General features: G+C 45.1%; 2 protein-coding genes across 3 annotated transcripts; both read left to right on the top strand.

Annotated features, from left to right (window-relative positions):
- The first annotated feature begins 11,733 nt into the window (after positions 1–11,733).
- LOC109784981 (uncharacterized) lies at positions 11,734–13,996 on the top strand. 2 transcript variants are annotated; one of them, XM_020343584.4, is made up of 3 exons: positions 11,734–12,035; positions 13,145–13,369; positions 13,604–13,996. In XM_020343584.4, exons 1-3 carry the CDS (start codon positions 11,864–11,866, stop codon positions 13,777–13,779), a joined length of 573 nt encoding a protein of 190 aa, XP_020199173.1. In that variant the 5' UTR covers positions 11,734–11,863; the 3' UTR covers positions 13,780–13,996. The 2 variants fall into 2 exon arrangements, with proteins under 2 accessions (XP_020199173.1, XP_020199174.1); XM_020343585.4 differs by having other exon boundaries at positions 11,757–12,035; positions 13,148–13,369.
- A 904-nt stretch (positions 13,997–14,900) lies between these two features.
- Positions 14,901–19,546, top strand: LOC109784983 (uncharacterized). The gene is made up of 9 exons (XM_020343587.4): positions 14,901–15,249; positions 15,353–15,440; positions 15,673–15,783; positions 16,022–16,104; positions 17,413–17,527; positions 17,887–17,978; positions 18,439–18,504; positions 18,594–18,687; positions 19,111–19,546. The coding sequence occupies exons 1-9, from the start codon at positions 14,990–14,992 to the stop codon at positions 19,225–19,227; spliced, it is 1,026 nt and encodes a 341-aa protein (XP_020199176.1). The 5' UTR covers positions 14,901–14,989; the 3' UTR covers positions 19,228–19,546.
- Positions 19,547–19,574: the final 28 nt, after the last annotated feature.

Below are 19,574 nucleotides of genomic sequence, written 5' to 3'. Positions count from 1 at the left end.
CCTTTGTTATGTATGGGCTTATCGCTTTTGCAGTTTTACTAATGAAACCATATTTGCTGGGTTGCTTCATGACCTGATTTGGACTAGTATCTGCAAGCTTTTAGTTCAGATGGTGATGTGTCACTTTAGGTGGAGGGTGGTGGTGGGCTTCTGAAATCAGGAATGGTTGCTTTTGCAAGTGGCACCTTCTTGTAATTTGTAATTTCACAGAAGTGAAATTCAAATTTGATCCATGCAAAAAAGAAAGAAAAATATGTTATGTTGTGAAATAGTATAAAAAATTGTGACAGTGGACAAAGATGATGAAGGTAGCCGAAGGAACGAAGCGTAGGAGAGGAAGAAAGGCGAAGAATATTGCATCGTGACAATGGACGAGATGGAGCAAAGAAGAAGAAGGTGAACAGGAACAATGGATAAAAACCGAACAAACAGAAGGACGGGGTGAGAACAAAGGGGAGGACATACAGAAAAGGAATAGAATAATATTTTCAGGAATGTAAAATGACCTAATACAAATGATGAAACGAGTGGAAGGAAGGAACGATATGACAGGAAAGACAAGATTGCATCCAAACCCATCTTTCTTGGTTATAAGTCTGGTGTTAAAGGTTTTAAATTATGGAATCCTGAAAACCAGAAGGTTGTTATTAGCAGAAATGTTATCTTTAATGAAACAACTATGTTACATGACGTTCCATCTACTAATGTTCCTGTTGAGAGTGAACAGCAACTATCAGGTGGAGCATGTTATTGATTCAGGTGATACATCCGGTAATGAAAATGTTGATGCACATGATGAACCGATCGTTGATGATGAACATGTCACTCCAAATCAGCCTATTGTTCCACCCAGTTGGAATCTCGCATGTGACAGAGTTAGGCGGGTTATTAATAAACCTGACAGGTTAATTGAAGAGTGCAATATGTTTCTTTTGCTTTATCTGTTGCAGAAGAAATTGAAGGTAATGCTGAGCCTTCTTCATATTCCGAGGCTATTATTTCTGGTAATAGTAATAAGTGGATGGCTGCTATGCATGATGAGATGGAATCACTTGAAAAGAATGGCACTTGGGATTTAGTAAAATTACCTAGAGAGAAGAAACCTATTCGTTGCAAGTGGGTTTTCAAGAGGAAAGAAGATGTTTCTCCTAATGATGAGACAATATATAAAACAAGGTTAGTTGCTAAAGGTTACAGTCAAATTCCAGGTATTGACTATAACGAAGTCTTTTCTCCTGTTGTGAAGCATAGCTCTATTCGCACTTTACTTAGTATTGTTGCCATGAATGATTTTGAGCTTGAACAATTGGATGTTAAAACTGCATTCTTACATGGAGAATTAGAAGAGGATATTTATATGGAACAACCGGAAGATTTTATTATTCCTGGAAAAGAAAAGCTTGTCTGTAAGTTAAAGAAATCTCTTTATGGATTGAAGCAATCCCCTAGACAGTGGTACAGGAGATTTGACACTTTTATGCTCTCTCAAGGTTTCAAAAGGTCTAATTATGATAGCTGTGTTCATTTGAAAAGTGTCAATGGTTCAGTTATTTATTTGCTCCTTTATTTTAATGATATGCTAATTGCTGCAAAGAGTATGCCAGAGATTAATGAACTAAAGAAGCAATTGAGTAATGAATTTGAGATGAAGGATTTGGGTGCAGCAAAGAAAATACTTGGCATGGAAATATCCAGAGATAGACCGTCTGAAAAAGTATATCTAAGTCAGAGAGGATACATTGATAAGGTTCTTCGTCGTTTTAACATGCATAATGCCAAGCCGATGAGTACTTCGTTAGCTGCACACTTCAAATTATCATCAGCCTTATGTCCTAAGTCAGATGCCAATATTGAGTACATGTCTAGAGTTCCCTATTCCAGTGCAGTTGGTTCACTTATGTATGCCATGGTTTATTCTCGTTCGGATTTATCATATGCATTGAGTGTTGTCAGTGGATACATGACTAATCCTGGAAAAGAGCATTGGAAAGCAGTTCAGTGGATTTGCAGATACTTGCGAGGTACTTCTAATGCTTATCTACAATTTGGGAAAACTAGAGATGGACTTGTTGGTTTTGTTGATTCTGATTTTGCTGGTGATTTGGATAAGAGAAGATCGCTCACAGGTTATGTTTTCACCATTGGTGGTTGTGCTGGGAGTTGGAGAGCAACTTTGCAGTCTATTGTGGCTTGTTCCACTACTGATGCCGAGTATATGGCTATTTCGGAGGCATGCAAAGAAGCTATCTGGTTGAAAGATTTATATACTGAGCTTTGTGGAGATTCATCTTGCCCTCCGTATTTAGTGACAGTCAAAGTGCTACATATCTTACAAAGAATCCAATGTATCATGAGAGAACAAAGCACATTGATGTCAGATATCACTATTGTCACGCCCAATATGCGATCCTATCCGAGAGGAACTCGAAGGTCCCAACAAGGATAGAGCCGCATATTGAAGACGCTTTTGCAAGGTGGATATCATTACATCGTACCATTACATAATAGATGGGGATACATACAAAGGGCATACCAGTGGCAAAAGAATACATCAAAACATCATACATGAGAACAACATCCGACTACGGACGAAACACAAACAGAAACTCAAACGACATCCACCCTGCTAGCCCAGGCTGCCAACCAGGAACCTATCCCCTGATCGAAGAAGAAGCAGAAGGACTCGAAAACAAGCAAGCATCGCTCTCACGTCGGATCATACCTGCACCTGCAACTGTTGTTGTAGTAATATGTGAGCCACGAGGACTCAGCAATCCCATTACCATGGGTATCAAGACTAGCAAAGCTTAATGGGTATGGAAAGGATAAGTGGTGAGGTTGCAGCAAGCGACTAAGCATTGTATGGTGGCTAACTTACGAATACAAGAGTAAGATGAGAAACTACGCAAATGGTCGCAAGCTAGTAATGATCAAGAAGTGATCCTGAACTACTTACGTTCAAACATAACCCCACCGTGTTCTCTTCTCGACTCACTCGAAAAGAGACAGTCACGGTTACACACGCAGTTGGTGTGTTTTAATTCATATCTGGTGTCAAATTCTTTACAACCGGATATTAAAAACTCCCATCTGCCACATAACTGCGGGCACGGCTTCCGAAAGATTAAACACTGCAGGGGTGTCCCAACTTAGCCCACGACAAGCTCTCACGATCAACAAAGGAAAATCCTCCTCCCGGAACAACCCAATCAAACTCGGAATACCGGTTCACAAGACATTTCGACAATGGTAAAACAAGTCCAGCAAGACCTCCCGACGTGCCGATGCACTGATAGTAGCCACGCGTATCTCGTCTCAGGCCACGATCGGATGAACACTACGTACGACAGCCAAAAACCCGAGTTGCCCCAGGTGGCGCCACAAGTGGCTCTAGTTTGGACCAACACTCATGAGGAGCACTGGTCCGGGGTTGTTAATTAAGTCCTCGGGGTCCAGAAAGTTCCTATGCAAGTTTTAGTTGTTATTAGGCAAATGGTAAAATCAATGTTGGGCCTTCCTGGAAGAGTTTTATTCAAAGCGAACTGTCAAGGGGGGCCCATAAACCCCAACCGTGTTAGGAACGCAAAATCAAGGAGCATAACACCGGTATGACGGAAACTAGGGCGGCAAGTGTGGAACAAAACACCAGGCAAAAGGCCGAGTCTTCCATCCTTTACCAAGTATATATATGCATTAATTAAGTAAGAGATATTGTGATATCCCATGATATCCATGTCCCAACATGGAACAATCTGCAACTGCACCTGCAACTAGCAACACTATAAGAGGGGCTGAGTAAAGCGGTAACATAGCCAAACAACTTTTTTCTTTGATGGTGGAAAGGTTAGAGGCTTATCATGGCAATTTGGGAGGCGTGATAAACAAGTGGTAGGTAGCGCGACATAGCAATAGCATCGAGACAACTAGCAAAGCAAAGATAGTAGTGGTATCCAGGATAATGACCATCTTGCCTGAAATCCCGCTAGGAAGACGACCAAATCCATGAAGAAGACGAACGAGCGTAGTCGAACGAATCCTCACAATCGCAACGAAGCCGAAACTATCGAGAAGGAGCACAACCGGAAAGAAGCATACGACATGGTAAATAAGCTAGCATAGACATGGCATGATGCACAACCAAGTATGATGCATGTCCGGTTTAATGAGGCATGGCATGGCAAAGTGCAACAAACAATACTACAAGTTAAGTGGAGCTATATTGATGAAACACCACATTCATTTATTTAGTTCTCTCTCGCTAATGTACACAACAATATTAAATGTTGGTTAACATGGCAAGAGGTGAAGCATAATAAATCTACCTATCTAGGCAATTTAAATGAGGCCGAAAACAACAAACAACAATTCCGGAAAATCCACATGAGCAATTTTCGAATTCAGTACTGTTCTGCCCTATACACAATTTTAGAGTTGTTATACATGCAAAGTAATGCTACCATGTTAATTTATGCATTTTTCCACCCCAATTACATATAAAATTTATTTAATTCCGAGCTACGGTTATTTAGTTATTAAATAAACCATTTTGGCATGTAATTTATGCAAACAACATGTTTAAACATTTTTAACATAGATGAAATCAGCATATTATGAACCTAGATGGAAATCTAAGCATTTTGCATATATAAAACATTTTAATCCGATGCACGGTTTGTGAGTTATGATATGCATGAACAATGAGGGTTTCTCTGTAAAACAGTAATTCACTGGATAATTGGCAAAATCGTCCAGGGAAAAAAACATGACACGGGCCGAAACTGAGATCTGGCCCAGGGCGCGGGGGAGCTGCTCACATCGGGCCTTGAGGCCGGTCGGTGGATCTGGCGGCCCACGGCGAAGGCGAAGCAGAGGAGGGCTCGCGCGGGCGACGCGGCACTCGTCCACGCTGGCGCTGGACCAAGTCAACGAGGGGGCAGCGCTGGCCGTCTCGTTCGTGAAGCAGGGGACGGCGGTTGGCGATACCGTTGCGGGATGCAGGGCACGGCGGCGACCTCCGGCAACACGTGGATGGACGAGGGGGACGGATCCGGATCTGGCCGGGAACGGGCTTGGACGGCGCCGGTGCAGGGACGACGCGGGGACGGAATTGAGGCGCGGGGGGGCGGCAGCGGCGGCGAACCAGAAGCGGAGGCGGAGCTCGAGCGAGGTGCCCCCATGGCGTCCCGTGGAACAGAGAAAGCAAGAGAGTTTGAGAGACCAGAGGGAGAGAGAGAACCGAAGGGAGAGAGAAGGAAGCAGGGGCATGGTCTGGTCGTGGTCGATGCGGCGCCGGGCGTGCTCGGGTGCTCCTCCCGAGCGGGAGCCCCGCGGTGACGCGGCACAGGGGAGGACGAGGCAGGCGGCTCGGTGGTCAGGCGTGGTCGAAGGCGCACGGGGCTGCTGCTGCTTGAAGGAGACGAAGGCACGGCGACGGATCGAAAGAAGAGGCCGGCCATGGTGTGCCGTCTGCCGTGGAGAGGCAACAGAGAGAGATGAGCGAGGAAAGGGAGTTAATTACACAGAAGTATCACAATTGGGGTATCACATGCAGATTGGTACCACGATTGCTAATTTTTACGTGTCAGTACCAATATTGGTTCAGGTTTTTGCAAAAAAGCTAAAAGGCTGATTTATACGTATTGACAATGTACCTGACTGTTGGGGCCCGTTTGCCAGGTGCCGACGTGGCATTTTTTTTTGCAGAAAACCCCCTTACTTTATACGTAATCACATAAATACCCGTTATTTTTAGGGAAAAATGTTAACGTGAGACAAAAATTCGCGCGCGCCAGGTTTCGAACCTGCAGCAGGTAGGCGGAGCGTGCTAGCCACCAGGCCAAAGGGCTGGTCATGTTACTGTCCAGGCAGGATTTTCTTTATACAGCAAACGAAGGCTGGCCGGTGGTTGGGCCAGCCAAAGCCTGTAATTGTTTTTTCGTTTCGCGTTTTACTGACGCGCGTGCTGGGCTCGTTCGCCCAGATTTCTTTTCTATTTATTTATCTTATTATGCTTTATTTTTGTTTTTGGTTTTCGCTTATTTTTAGGATTTACGCAATAAGTTTCTAAAACATGCTGAACATTTTCTCAAATACACATTGTCAAAATAATTCATCATGTATTAAGAAAATGTTCAACCTATATTACAAAAATGATCATCGTATATATTAAAAAGTGTTCAACCTAAATTAAAAAAATGTTCATCGTATATATTAAAAAAATGTTCAACCTAAATTACAAAAATGTTCAACCCAAAAGTTCAATATATTAAAAAATGCTCACTGTTTGCAAAGTAAAGTTCATCAAGCATTGAAAAATGATCACTATACGCAGAAAAGGTGCTCAACGTACATTAAGATAATGTTCATGCAAATTCGAAAACATGTTCATCATGTATTGAAGCCTATCTAAAAAAATGTTTAGTAAGTATTAATAAAAGTTGCACTATTTTAGTGCACTAATATGTAATCGCAAAAAAATGTATTGATATTATGATTAAAAAATAAGTAATTCACGGCACGCAGACGCGCTGGGCTCGGCCGCCAGCCCAGCGTGTCTACTATAATATAAAGACGACCCGCCTATAGCCTAACGCAAGCTTCGTTGTGGCCTGGTGGCTAGCGCGGTCCGCCTATGTGCTGCAGGTCGCATGTTCGAAACCTGGCGCGGGTGATTTTTTTGTTTAGTTTATTTATTTGTCCAGTTCGTTGGAAACTTTCAAACAAGTCCGAACAAAAAAAAAGTCTCTCACATTAACATTTTTTTCGCAAAAATAACGGGTATTTATGTGATTATGTATAAAGCAAGGGGTTTTTTTGCAAAAAATATGTCACGTCGGCACCTGACAGACGGGCCCCAACAGTCAGGTACACTGTCAATACGTATAAATCAGCCTTTTAGCCTTTTTTGCAAAAACCTGGACCAATGTTGGTACTGACACGTAAAAATTAGCAATCGTGGTACCAATCTGCATGTGATGTCTCAATTGTGGTACTTCTGTGCAATTAACTCGAGGAAAGGTGAAGAAATAGAGAAAGGGAAGGAAGAGCAGGGAGGAAGGGCGCGGTCCTGCGTGCTCGTGGCGAGGGCGCCATGGACCGAGAGAAGGGAGCTTGAGCTCCTGGTTGCTGCTGGAGGACGACGGGGTCCTGGTCGGTGGCTTCGGTTGCCGGTGGGAGAAGTGGCTCGGGGTCGTGGACGAGCTCCTGGCTCGAGGCGGGGCAGGATGGGGGTGTAGGTGGAGATCGAGGGGAGTTTCTGGTTGGATCGATGGAATCCGATGGGGATTGGTCGGTGTTGGAATCAAGGGGCGACCAGGTGGCGGCGGGATGGATCCCGAGAGAGAGAAGGTAGGTAGGTGGCGGTGGGCAGGAGGATGGATGGGACATCTTCCCTAGAAACTAGGGTTGCTCAGTGTTTATAGCAAATCAGATAAGTTTGGGGTGGTTAGGTCCCTCCGATCGTAACCGGATGGTCCGAGATAAAAATGTTAGGGAAGTCCGAACAAAAAGGCGAAGATATTTTACGGATGTTCGGGGATGATCCGGACCCATCGGTTACGACAACCCGGTTCAAGTTTGGGGAAGTTTCGGACGCGCACGCGAGGGGTCTGTGCACTGTGCAGAGAGATTATGCGGCCAGACAAGAGGGACTCAAAAAACCTAGATGGTCTCGGAACGGTCAACGAAGGCAAGGGGGGGGGGCACGGCAACTACGTGTTGGAAATATGCCCTAGAGGCAATAATAAAATGGTTATTATTATATTTCCTTGTTCATGATAATTGTCTATTGTTCATGCTATAATTGTGTTATCCGGAAATCGTAATACATGTGTGAACACATAGACCATAACGTGTCCCTAGTGAGCCTCTAGTTGACTAGCTCGTTGATCAATAGATGGTTACGGTTTCCTGACCATGGACATTGGATGTCATTGATAACGGGATCACATCATTAAGAGAATGATGTGATGGACAAGACCCAAATCCTAAGCATAGCACTAGATCGTGTAGTTCATTTGCTAAAGCTTTTCTAATGTCAAGTATCATTTCCTTAGACCATGAGATCGTGCAACTCCCGAACACCGTAGGAATGCTTTGGTTGTACCAAACGTCACAACGTAACTTAGTCTCATGCATTACGGAACGAGTAAAGTGACTTTCCGGTAACGAGATTGAACGAGGTATTGGGATACCGACGATCGAATCTCGGGCAAGTAACGTACCGATTGATAAAGGGAATTGTATACGGGATTGCTTGAATCCTCGACATCGTGGTTCATCTGATGAGATCATCGTGGAACATGTGGGAGCCAACATGGGTATCCAAATCCCGCTGTTGGTTATTGGCTAGAGAGGTGTCTCGGTCATGTCTGCATAATTCCCGAACCCGTAGGGTCTACACACTTAAGGTTCGATGACGCTAGGGTTATAAGGAAGGTTTGTATGTGATTAACGAATGTTGTTCGGAGTCCCGGATGAGACCCCGGACGTCACGAGGAGTTCCGGAATGGTCCGGAGGTAAAGATTTATATATGGGAAGTCACCATACGGTCACCGGAAGTGTTCGGGGGTATGCCGGTATTGTGCCGGAACCACCGAAGGGGTTCCGGGGGTCCACCTGCCCCGGAGGGCCTTATGGGCTGTAGGTGGAAGGGAACCAGCCCTAAGTGGGCTGGGCGCCAAACCCCCCTAGGGCCCATGCGCCTAGGGTTTGGGGGGAACCCTAAAGGGGGGCGCCCCCCTTGCTTGGGGGGCAAGCCACCTTCCCCTGGCCGCCGCCCCTCCCACCAGATGGGATCTAAGGGGGCCGGCCCCCCTCTCCCTTGCCCCTATATATAGTGAAGGGGTGGGAGGGCAGCCACACCTTTCCCAAGGCGCAGCCCCTCCCCTCCCCAACACCTCTCCTCCTCCGTGTGTGCTTGGCGAAGCCCTGCCGGAGAAACTGTCACTCCACCACCACCACGCCGTCGTGCTACCGTTGGAGCCTTCTTCCTCAACCTCTCCCTCCTCCTTGCTGGATCAAGGCGTGGGAGACGTCACCGCTCCGTACATGTGTTGAACGCGGAGGTGCCGTCCGTTCGGCGCTTGGATCATCGGTGATTTGGATCATGACGAGTACGACTCCATCAACCCCGTTCTCTTGAACGCTTCCGCTCGCGATCTACAAGGGTATGTAGATGCACTCCTCCCCTCTCGTTGCTAGTAAACTCCATAGATTGATCTTGGTGATGCGTAGAAAATTTTGAATTATTGCTACGTTCCCCAACACTATGAACGAATGCAAGCTTTATAAAAACATGCAGATGCAATGCGCATGATGCGATGATGAAATGCAACAAACAATAAAACACACGACAACAATGAAATATCTGAAAGGCATCTGGAGCGTCGGTCTTGGGTCGTCACAACTATATTCGAGATGTTGTTGCTGAAGGTGATTTGAAGGTATGAAAGATAAGTACTCATGATGACAAAGCCAGTTCCTACCAATAAGTTTGAGTTTTGCTCAGGCTTAGTTGGTATCTCTCACTATTCCTATGGACTTTGACGCACAATCTGTTTATGCTGATTTGGCTGGAGTTATTCACTTTCTTCGACTACTCCAGGGAATTCGGCTCAAGGCGGAGATTATTAAATTATGATCCAAATTCTAGTACCGTGTTGGACTAGACGTAGGACACACGGTGTGGGCGTTTGCATTGGTACCGACGCGTACGAGTATAACTCATTTACTTGTCCTCCAAGGACTCTCATGTACTGCCCTCATATATACCCCATGTAGTCGCACCTAAAGACGGCATGTCATCTCGTGCTTGTCACTACTAGGAAAAGGGCTATAGCTGATATGGACATTAATGGCACACCATGTATGTGGTGCGCCACTGCTATATAGCAGTGGCGCACCAGATACAGGTGCGCCATTATTGACATATTACTAATGGCGCACTATCCCATGGTGCGCCACTACTAACAAATTTTTTTATTTTGTTTTTTCAAAACTACTAATGGCGCACCACACACCAGGTGCGCCGTTAGTAACACTGGTGCTAAATGCACCCCCGGACCGCCTTTTCAGTTTAAAAAAAATAAAAGAAAATGATGGAAATGTAAAAAAAATAAAAGAAAATAAGTTTCTCATGTGATATGTGGTCTAGTTGTTGAGAAATTTACAAATATGAATTTCGACTTTATTTGCAAAATCTCTCTGGAATTTAGTAAAATGTGCATAACTTTTGCATACGAACTCGGATTAAAAAGTTTTTTATATGAAAAATCATCTACTCGAAAAGTTACATACGAATTGAATGAAAGATACAGGGCCTTTAAGATCTAGAGGGGGAAAATGAAAAAAAATTCAAACTTACTAGTGGCGCACCATTTGCTAGGTGCGCCACTAGTAACAGAAAAAAATTGGTTTAAAAACAATTTGGATTTTTTTTTCAAAATATGATACGTAATATGACCGGGAAGTTTGAAATATTTTTTCAAAATTTCATCACACTCATGAACATGAACAAAGTCCTAGACATCAACAAGGTTTAATAGGATTGATATGATAGATATATCAACAAGTGCCTGTGGGTGACCTTCCGGGAAGTTTGACCACGAAGTGCGATTTGACTTGAGATTAAGCATATTGACCTGAGATTAAGCCACAGTGACCCGAGATTAAGAAAAAACGAAAAAAACAATTCTAAAAAAATGTGGTTTAATTTTTTTTTAGTAATGGCGCACTTCTAAGGCGCACCAGATAGGGGCCTAGCTTATGACCAACTCAAATATTATACATTTGTGACTTACTGAATGCTAAGTGGGACGACCTTATTTTCAAGTGATGCAATATTTTGTGCCAATTACAAAAGATAAAATGCCTAACATGTTGCTAAATGGATTTCCTTTTGAGTTTAAACCCACATTATCGTCAGTGGCGGTGGCGGCACCCCTAGGATGGAGCGCGAGATAACATGAAGGAAAGGTCTCTCAGTTCTATTCATGGAGCTAGCAGCGCTTTAGTTCTAGATAAGACTCCTAGTCTAGTATTCCCTTCGTTCGGAATTACTCGTCCAAGAAATGAATGTATCTAGATGTATTTTAGCTGTAGATACATCCATTTTTATCTATTTTTGTGACAAGTAATTCCAAACGGAGGGAGTAGGTTGTTGTCCGAACACGTTATGTTCTTGTGTTGGCGTTCACTTTGATGTTTGTTGTGATTTGTGGTTCTTTCAGCTTCGTGCGTGTTTGGTCTTCTTCAGGAGTGCAATGATAAAGCAATAATTTGACAAACATGTATTGCAAGGGATATGTCTTTAATTGTGTGTCTAACGGTCTTAGGTTCTCGTCTCTTCAGTGGACGGCTCATGCGGCTACTCAAGTACTAGCTTTTTGTGCCGGCTTTTTGTGCCGGCTTTCTCCCGCAGATTCAACGGATCTTGGTGTAATTTTCAGTTTTATCCAAATTTTTTTATTGTTGTTCAAGTTTTCTTAAGTTGTTTTGATCTATTATCCTCCCTCCGATTCATATTACTTGTCTTAGGTTTGTAACGCTAAGGATCGCAGGGAGTACCGTTATTTTGGGGGTCTTTAACCATTTTTTATTATAATCTATAAAGTCAAATAGTTGTTACAAAAATAGTAAATCAACTCAAATTCTCTTTAATAAAGAAGTTAGTAAATAAAAGTCCATCTCGAAAACAATACATAATTGTGGACCGCAGACAGCCCGGAGCCCACAAGCCACCAAAGTCGGGGCGGCCCGCGAGCCACAGGATCTTTCCTCGCTCCCTCCCTCTCTTTCTCTCGGCCGCGTCGTCGTCGCTGCTTTCCCCCACCCTCTCTCCCCAGCCCCACCCAATTTCCAATCATGGCGCTCGCATCCGGCACCACGGCCCCCCCGCTCCTCGGCCGCCTCCCGGGCACGGCGCGCCCCCACCTCGCCGTCTCCCCTTCGCCCTCCGCCCCTGTCTCCTCGGTCCGCTTCGCCGCCCGCGCCGGAGGCTCCCGCGCCGTCTCCCTCCGCGCCTCCGCGCCTCCAGGTCCGTGGTCAAACCAGATGTTAGATGTTCTCCTCCACGCATATTTTTAAATTGAAAATACGTTGGAGCGTTTTAGCTTGGAACGATTCGGATCGAATCCCCTTGCCAGACTTCTTCTGTTGCGAGAACCGGTAAAATGAAGCCGGATTGATGCGTAGCTGCCTGCCGTGAGAAATATGCAGCGATGGCCATAGGGGCTGATCTTGATGTAGCTGTAGCGCACATCGCTATCTTGATTCAGGCAGCCGGAAATTGTTGATGGGAGATTGCTGAGTGCGTAGTTGATGGCGTTGCCTTGCCTGTATTGCCTAAGTTAGTTGCCTTCTAGTAACTTGTGTGGCAAAGTGGTTGTCCCCACTAGGCTTATAATCAGAGCGACCCCATCCTAATTGTAGATCTTCCGTCCACGACCCCTATTAAACAATTTAGACAACATGGGTCGATCGGACACATGCTCCTAGGAAATCCTACTTCTGGTTGCAGTATCAGCCTGTCAGGTGGGAAAGCAGTTAATTTGAACTAAAACCACGACGAGTAATTTGGAACGGAGGGAGTACGTGTGTGGCATGTTTCTGTTTTCTTCTCTGTGGTATTCTGGAGTTTGTTTGTACCAGATAAAATTTATAGATAATAATGTAATTATTATACATCAGTTTGATCATTATAAGCCATATCTGATATGCCGTATGCATATATCTAGCTATCTGTATCTGTCGTTAGTAGATAAGTAGTTCGGTACTTAGGCCTTGTTTGCACGATTCCTATCCATCCAAGGGGATTAAGCAAAGATGTTGTCGTTATAAGTTTTTTCCCTTGTAAACTTGTATATTTTTAGAAATGTGTCACAACTGGTGAACACGATTATCTCGGCATAGATTGAAGTTGGCTTCAATAACCCGGTCCTTCCAGTCATCCTACATCACTCATAGTTCATCTGTCTTGCATGAGCAAGGATTCAGTTGAGGAAACACCGAAGATTTGATGGCTACTAGATAGTCAGATATATCCTACAATTTTCGGGATGTTAAATGCTTTATGCAAATGCTGCAGAATTTCAGACAGGTTTTGTTCAGCATCAACTTAGTAAAATCATTTACCATACTTTGCAGCAGCTGCGACCGCAACGCCTGGTAGCATTGCACCAGCTATCTCATTGACAGAGAAGGCCTTGAAGCATCTGAATAGAATGAGGTCCGAAAAGAATGAAGATCTCTGTTTGAGGATTGGAGTTAAACAAGGTGGATGCTCTGGCATGTCTTACACCATGGAGTTTGAGAGCCGAGGAAGCGCCAACCCCGACGATTCAGTCATCGAGTATGAGGGTTTCACAATAGGTAACTGCTTTGCCTTGACTGTATATACGTTTGAGAGGACATTGATTTGCATTTCTGCTCGAGATTAGAGTAACAGTTTTGCGGTTCAAATAAATCCTTGAAGGCTTGAAAAAATAGTCCACAGGCTGTTGATCACAAGTACATGTGACAACCCATTCTGCCTAATCAGGCCAAACCACCTGGTCTACGGTCTACTGGAACTCTAATGAGACAGTATATTTTGTGTGCCTGCAGTCTGCGACCCAAAGAGCCTTCTCTTCATGTTTGGAATGGAGCTGGACTACAGCGACGCCCTCATTGGGGGCGGCTTCAACTTCCAGAACCCAAACGCGACGAAGACGTGCGGGTGCGGTAAGTCGTTTGCGACCAGCAAGGAAATGCAGAGCACAGCAACTGCCTGCAACAACTGAACTAGAAATATAGTGCCAGGGTGTGATATTACCATGCATCTTTGGTTGCTCTGCATCCGAAAATGGTCGGATGGACAATACCACAGGTTCACAGATATACTCAGAATGAATGGCTACGATTTGTAATACAGTTCAGTTCAGTGTGTATCAAGGTTCCAGTGGGGCTTGTACTAAGTTGTAACTGCTCAGTAGAATTTTAACGATAATCACGAAGATAGCTATACCTCTTTCTCTGCTGATTATAAGCTAGATGAGTGCACGCTACGCTGCTCAGTTTGTGAAGTGCTTATTTTGTAATCTGATGTTGAAAATCAGCCGCAAAAGTAGTAAAAAAAGGGATCAAACAAACACCAAAATACACAAAAGGTCGATTCAACAAATAGGATTATGATAATGCATTTGATATTCTCCAGTGGAGGCCTGTAAGTTGATTTTGGTAGGTGGAGCCGGAGGCGGAAATGACATGGCCGGCTGTGTCATCGTTGGTAAGGGCGACTCGAGAAACGAGTCGGAGATGGGGATGCCGCTGCTGATCATGGAGTCATTGGCAAAGCCGAGGCGGAGGTTGAGCGGTGTGGGTACTCGTGAAGTTGTGATGGAGGGGGTTGGGGTCACCAGTACCGGCACCGTAGAGGTTGGGGGAGGTGTTTAGAGTGATGGCTAGGGCAGTGCCGGCTCAGATACGGCGGGATGGCGGTTTAGCTGGAGGTGGGGAGCTCGGGTCGACAGAGGTCGAAGGGCAATAGCGGGCATGCAAGAATTAACCGAAACGCAAATTGATTGACAAATGGGTGGCCCCTTGTGATTTATCCGGCGTAATGCCAAGCACGGTTTAAAGTCTAACGGTCTTGGTAAATCTCAATGTAGTGAGACTTGGTTATGTCTCCGTCGATGCTATATCTGAGAGATCGTTCATTGAGATTCCTGCAAAAAAGATTTTTTTTTTATTTTTATGATGTGTTATGTCACTTGATTGAGACTTGGTTAAGTCGACTGAGACCTATCCACACCCCTGAGGCCCCAGGGTCTAAACCATACACCAACACTTTTACGCAACTAAATCATTCCAAACAATCTGGACCGTTGAGTTCTCCATCGGACGGTGATCCCGTCTCCGAACCAAACCCACCGTTATCCAAGCAGCACGGAGGAGCAGCCAGTCACGGCTCGGCCACGTACTGCTTCTCGCCTACGCCGCACGAAGCAATCAATGGCGACCTCGCCGGCGCTGCTCTCGCGGCAGTACGCGCGCCCCTCCCCTCCTCTCCCCCGCCAGCTCCTCGCGCCTTCGCCCGTCGCCGCAGCCTCCTCCGCAGCGCGGCGGCTGCGCGTCCGCCGCGGGCCTGCCCCAGCTAAAGCCAAGTTCGGCAAGTTCGACGCCGCGGACGCTCCCACGGAGGCCGCGCCGGCTGCACCGGCGACATCGGAGGCCGACGGCGCGGCGGGGCAGGCGGTGCTGGAGGATGACAGGTGAGGCACGCTTCCGACTCCGGGAAACGCCGCCGCGTTGCTTTGGGTTGTGGCGCGTCTGACTGACCGCGTGCGTTGTTTCTCGCTGTCTCTGTGGCTTCAGTTGCCTGCCGCCGGATCTGGAGGGCGCGATATGGCAGTCGGGGAAGGCCAGCGCCGATTTCGTCAACTCCGGCGGCATGCGAGGAATCGTACGTTTCCAATTGCCCATATATCCACTGATCTGACAGTTTGGTTCAGCCTTAACCTGCTGTGAAATTTCTGCATTTTTTACTTGTAACGCCATGGAACGGAACAGTCTCAAACTCTCAATGTTCAAGTTCCATCCACAATTATATTCTCGTGTCGGTCATGCAGTTTTGCGATCTCGCATCGCGTTCTCACCGTTGATGATCTGTTCTTGTGTTATCATCATTGCTGTAGGCAGAGCTGCTGATCCCTCAGCTGGAGTTCCTCAACCAGGAAGGAGCGCAGGCCGAGGTCTGGGCGCTGTCGAGAATACTCCTCGACACGCTCGCGGAGGAGACTGGCCAGGTTTGGATGCAAGGTCATTTAGCGATGAATAAATGCAGCTTTTGCTCTGTCTGATCCATCTGCAGTTGCATGGCCGATTTCATCACCCACACAGATTTTTAAATGCCCAGTTCTCTCCCTCTTTGATCTCTATCTGAGATGCCCCTGATTTGAAGGCCCCCATCAATTGTGAATCTTGTCGTTTAAGTACCTTGAATATCTGTTCTTCACATTCAACTTGCTGTCTGATCTACCACAGGTAGTTAAGGCCGTCTTCCCTGACGCTGGGGTGGCTGCCCTTCTCAAGCATCAGTGGAAAGACGCAAAGTTCAAGTGTGCTAGGTATTGCCTCACTTCCAGTAGCCCACCCACACAGTGGTGGATGGATTCCTTACTCAAATTTGGTGCGCATGTTATATGTGACGGTCCATTTTTTCTATTCATGTTACATGCTATTGCTAGAAGTATTTATAGCGAAGCGCATTAATTTTGTTGCTAAGATCTTTTCAGTAAATTGAGTAAATAGCATAAAACTACTACTTTACAGGCTAGGGTTCCAAAAACCTACCGGTTTTTAGTTTTTCGCTGATAACTACCAAGTAAGGGGTTGGCTGTTTCAAAAAACCCTAAAAACAGAATGCTTTAAAATTAATTGTGATTATGACAGTTGGGACCCGCACGTAAGAGAACCGTTTGTTTGACTGGTACCTTACATGTAGGGCCGATATATCAGTATATCTGTAAGTTTAAAAAAGCAATCAGGTCCCTGTAACTTTTTAAAAAAAGCAATCAGGTCCTTGACTATTTTCTGAAAAAAGCAATCGGGCCCTTTGCGTGATCTCTGGGAACGGCGCCGGCACCTCGCCAGCGGCCAGGTCGCCGGCCAAGCGAAAGGAGGTGGCGCGGCCGTCACATTCCTCGTTCTTGCCATGGCGCGCGGCTTACGACGGCCCAAGCACCGGACATGGCGCGGCTAGCGGCGCCCTTGCTCCTGGCCATGGTGCGCGGCTCGCGACGGACCGAGCCCTGGCCATGCCACGGCCCGTGCCCCTGCGATGCGGCTGCCCTCCAGGCGGCGTTTGTTCCTGCAGTCGAGCTTGTCTGGCGCGCGACGGATGGTGGAGGTGGCCGCCGGTGGGTGGTGTTTGTCGGGAGGAGGAGAGGAAGAAGAAAGAGACAGGAGGAGAGAAGAGAAGATAAGAGGAAGAAGAGGCAACTTACACGTGGGTCCCACATGTAAGTTAACGGTCAGAGCAAACGGTCAAACAAACGGATTGTTTAGGAGTGGGCCCGACTTGTCATAAAACGGTTTAAATCGCTAGCAACGAGTGTTTAGGGTTTTTTGAAACAGCCAACCCCTGACTTGGTAGTTATCAGCGAAAAATTGAAAACCGGTAGTTTTTTGGAACCCTAGCCTGTAAAGTAGTAGTTTTATGCTATTTACTCCAGTAAATTCTCTCCAAATGATTTGTGGCGTGGATATCATATTTTACTTGACTGGTTCACAGGATAGGACAAGATGTGGACCAATTTGAGTTTCTTTAGAGAAGTAGATGTTATTAGTTGCTTCTATCATGAAGGCGTAAAAGATGATTGCCATGACATTTCTTGTGAATCTAAAATCTGTCTATTCTCTTATCTTGATTGCAGTCTTAGCGACCGAAAGCCAGTTGATACTGATGACGGAGTTGTTGTTATGATTATCCCTGACCACCAGATGCTTGAATCTGTTGAACGCATCGCATCTCAACTCGCTGATGATCCCGTATGTAACTAATGCCTGATCAAAATTTCAATTTCAGCAGATACATGTGCATTAGTTTATACTTTATAGTAAGGAAAATGAATTCCATCTTTTGTGTCCCAAGCAAAGTTGGTAGGATAGGATCAGCATGTGTATTTACAGGTCATTTTGGCATGCATGTATATTTGTAGGATCTATATTCATTTGCACATCAGCTTAGCATACCCATCGCATGCCATTTTTCATTTTCCCAGGCACATCCATCTATGTTCACATCCTGTATAATTTTTTTAACAGTCTGTACATCACTATTATCATTTGTATATATGTTCCACTCAATATGGTATCTTGAAATAACTTCCAGTTTTAATCCACTGAAGATAAGACCTCTTGTCATGTGGAACCCACGTCTTGTTAGTGGAGATGTTGGAGTGGGATATAATGTTCGGAATCTACGCAGAAATTTCTTAAGGTAAGTGAACGGAAACATCTGTACATTGTTGCCTCTATATATGTGCTATTGGTATTTTCCGAGATATAAACAGTTGTTGATTGTGGATATCAGAGTATGGATGTGGCTTGAGAAGTATCAGACTATGGACTGAGAAACATCTTCTCTACCACTATATGTAACTGTTTCTAGTTGCCTCAACATAAATAAGTACCAAGTTATAGAAACAGATCTCGTCAAAGAGTTATGAATAGTGAATTAGTGATGCATCTTCATGAAACCATACTGAAATGCTCTGAAGTATGGTCCACTATATACTATACCTATAAATGATGGTCATCTGTACAAATTTCATTTTATTAAAATATTTATGGTAATCCATTAAGCAGTTTAACGGTAGTATTAGTGCATATCTCCTTCCCTCTTTTGTCCACTGTATTTCCCTGTTGTCTTTTTCTAACATCCATCACCCATTTTGCAGTACTTTTACCACTGTTTACTCGATGAGGCCGTTGCCTACCGGTGCAATCTTCAGATGCTATCCTGAGTGCGTCGATATTTGTTGCCTTTTTCTTACAATCCAATTAAATGTTCAGTAAAGTAATAGGCTGAAGATATCTGTTATTCATGTTTCAGAAAGTGGAAAGTGTTTTATGATGATCCAAAAAGACCCAATCGGTATTTGCTCGCCAGAGAATCTTCAAGTCGTCCTGATGCAACAGATATTGAGGTTAGACACTGTATAGCTGATTTTATCTTCATGATTAGTTTTTTCTCCATCGCCATGCTGCGTTTGTGTGCCTGTTAGTACTACTTGGTAAGTTGAATCAGTACTGTCGAAAAAACGAGTCTGCTATTGGACCGTGTATAGACTATAGAAGCTGCAAGCACCCAAGAGGAAACTGATTTCTCGAATTCTAGGTATCATTGTGACATTGTGCGACCGACCGCACACACATTAAGCTGTCAAACAACTGACACTCTATACAAGACAGAGAACAAGAAGTCACCCTGGGCCTACTAGCTAGAGGATCAGCCATTATTTTTGATAGTACAAGTTAGACAACCTCGTTCTGGAAAACCCATTTCATCAAGTGCTAGTGCTGTCCATAATTTACATCTTCACGATTAGTGACACCATTCTAATCTGCAGATAATATTTGGCGGCGGCGGCGCCAGTGAGCAACCTGAAGAGGAGCCTTCAATGATGACCAATGTCATGGCCGCGTTTAGCTCCGTGAGCCGGTTTATGAGGGTCATCTCCAAGTGAAAATCCCAGGCAGTTCTCTCCACATTTGAAGCCATCGTAAGCACCTCCAAAGAGGATTTGGTTCAGGCGCACGGCGGATATGGCGGTGCTTGGGCAACTTCATGCGTGGGCAGGGGCTACACGCTACTGCTGTTCAGGAATCAGAGAAGTTCAGAACAATGGTTTGCACGCACTTGGTCGTTAGCGAAGGTTACAACCGTGTCTGCATAATGTACACGCATCATATGGCCGTGCAATTTGTAGTTATGTAACTGGATCAAAGCTATTGTACATAGTCTCATATTCTTTTCTGAAAGTAATGGAGATCTGAATTAAGTTATTTTTAGCAATCGACACATTTTCAGCAA

Source organism: Aegilops tauschii, chromosome 7 (genome assembly GCF_002575655.3).
Source record: "Aegilops tauschii subsp. strangulata cultivar AL8/78 chromosome 7, Aet v6.0, whole genome shotgun sequence".
NCBI lineage: Eukaryota > Viridiplantae > Streptophyta > Magnoliopsida > Poales > Poaceae > Aegilops > Aegilops tauschii.
This window is presented reverse-complemented; position numbering and strand designations above follow the sequence as displayed.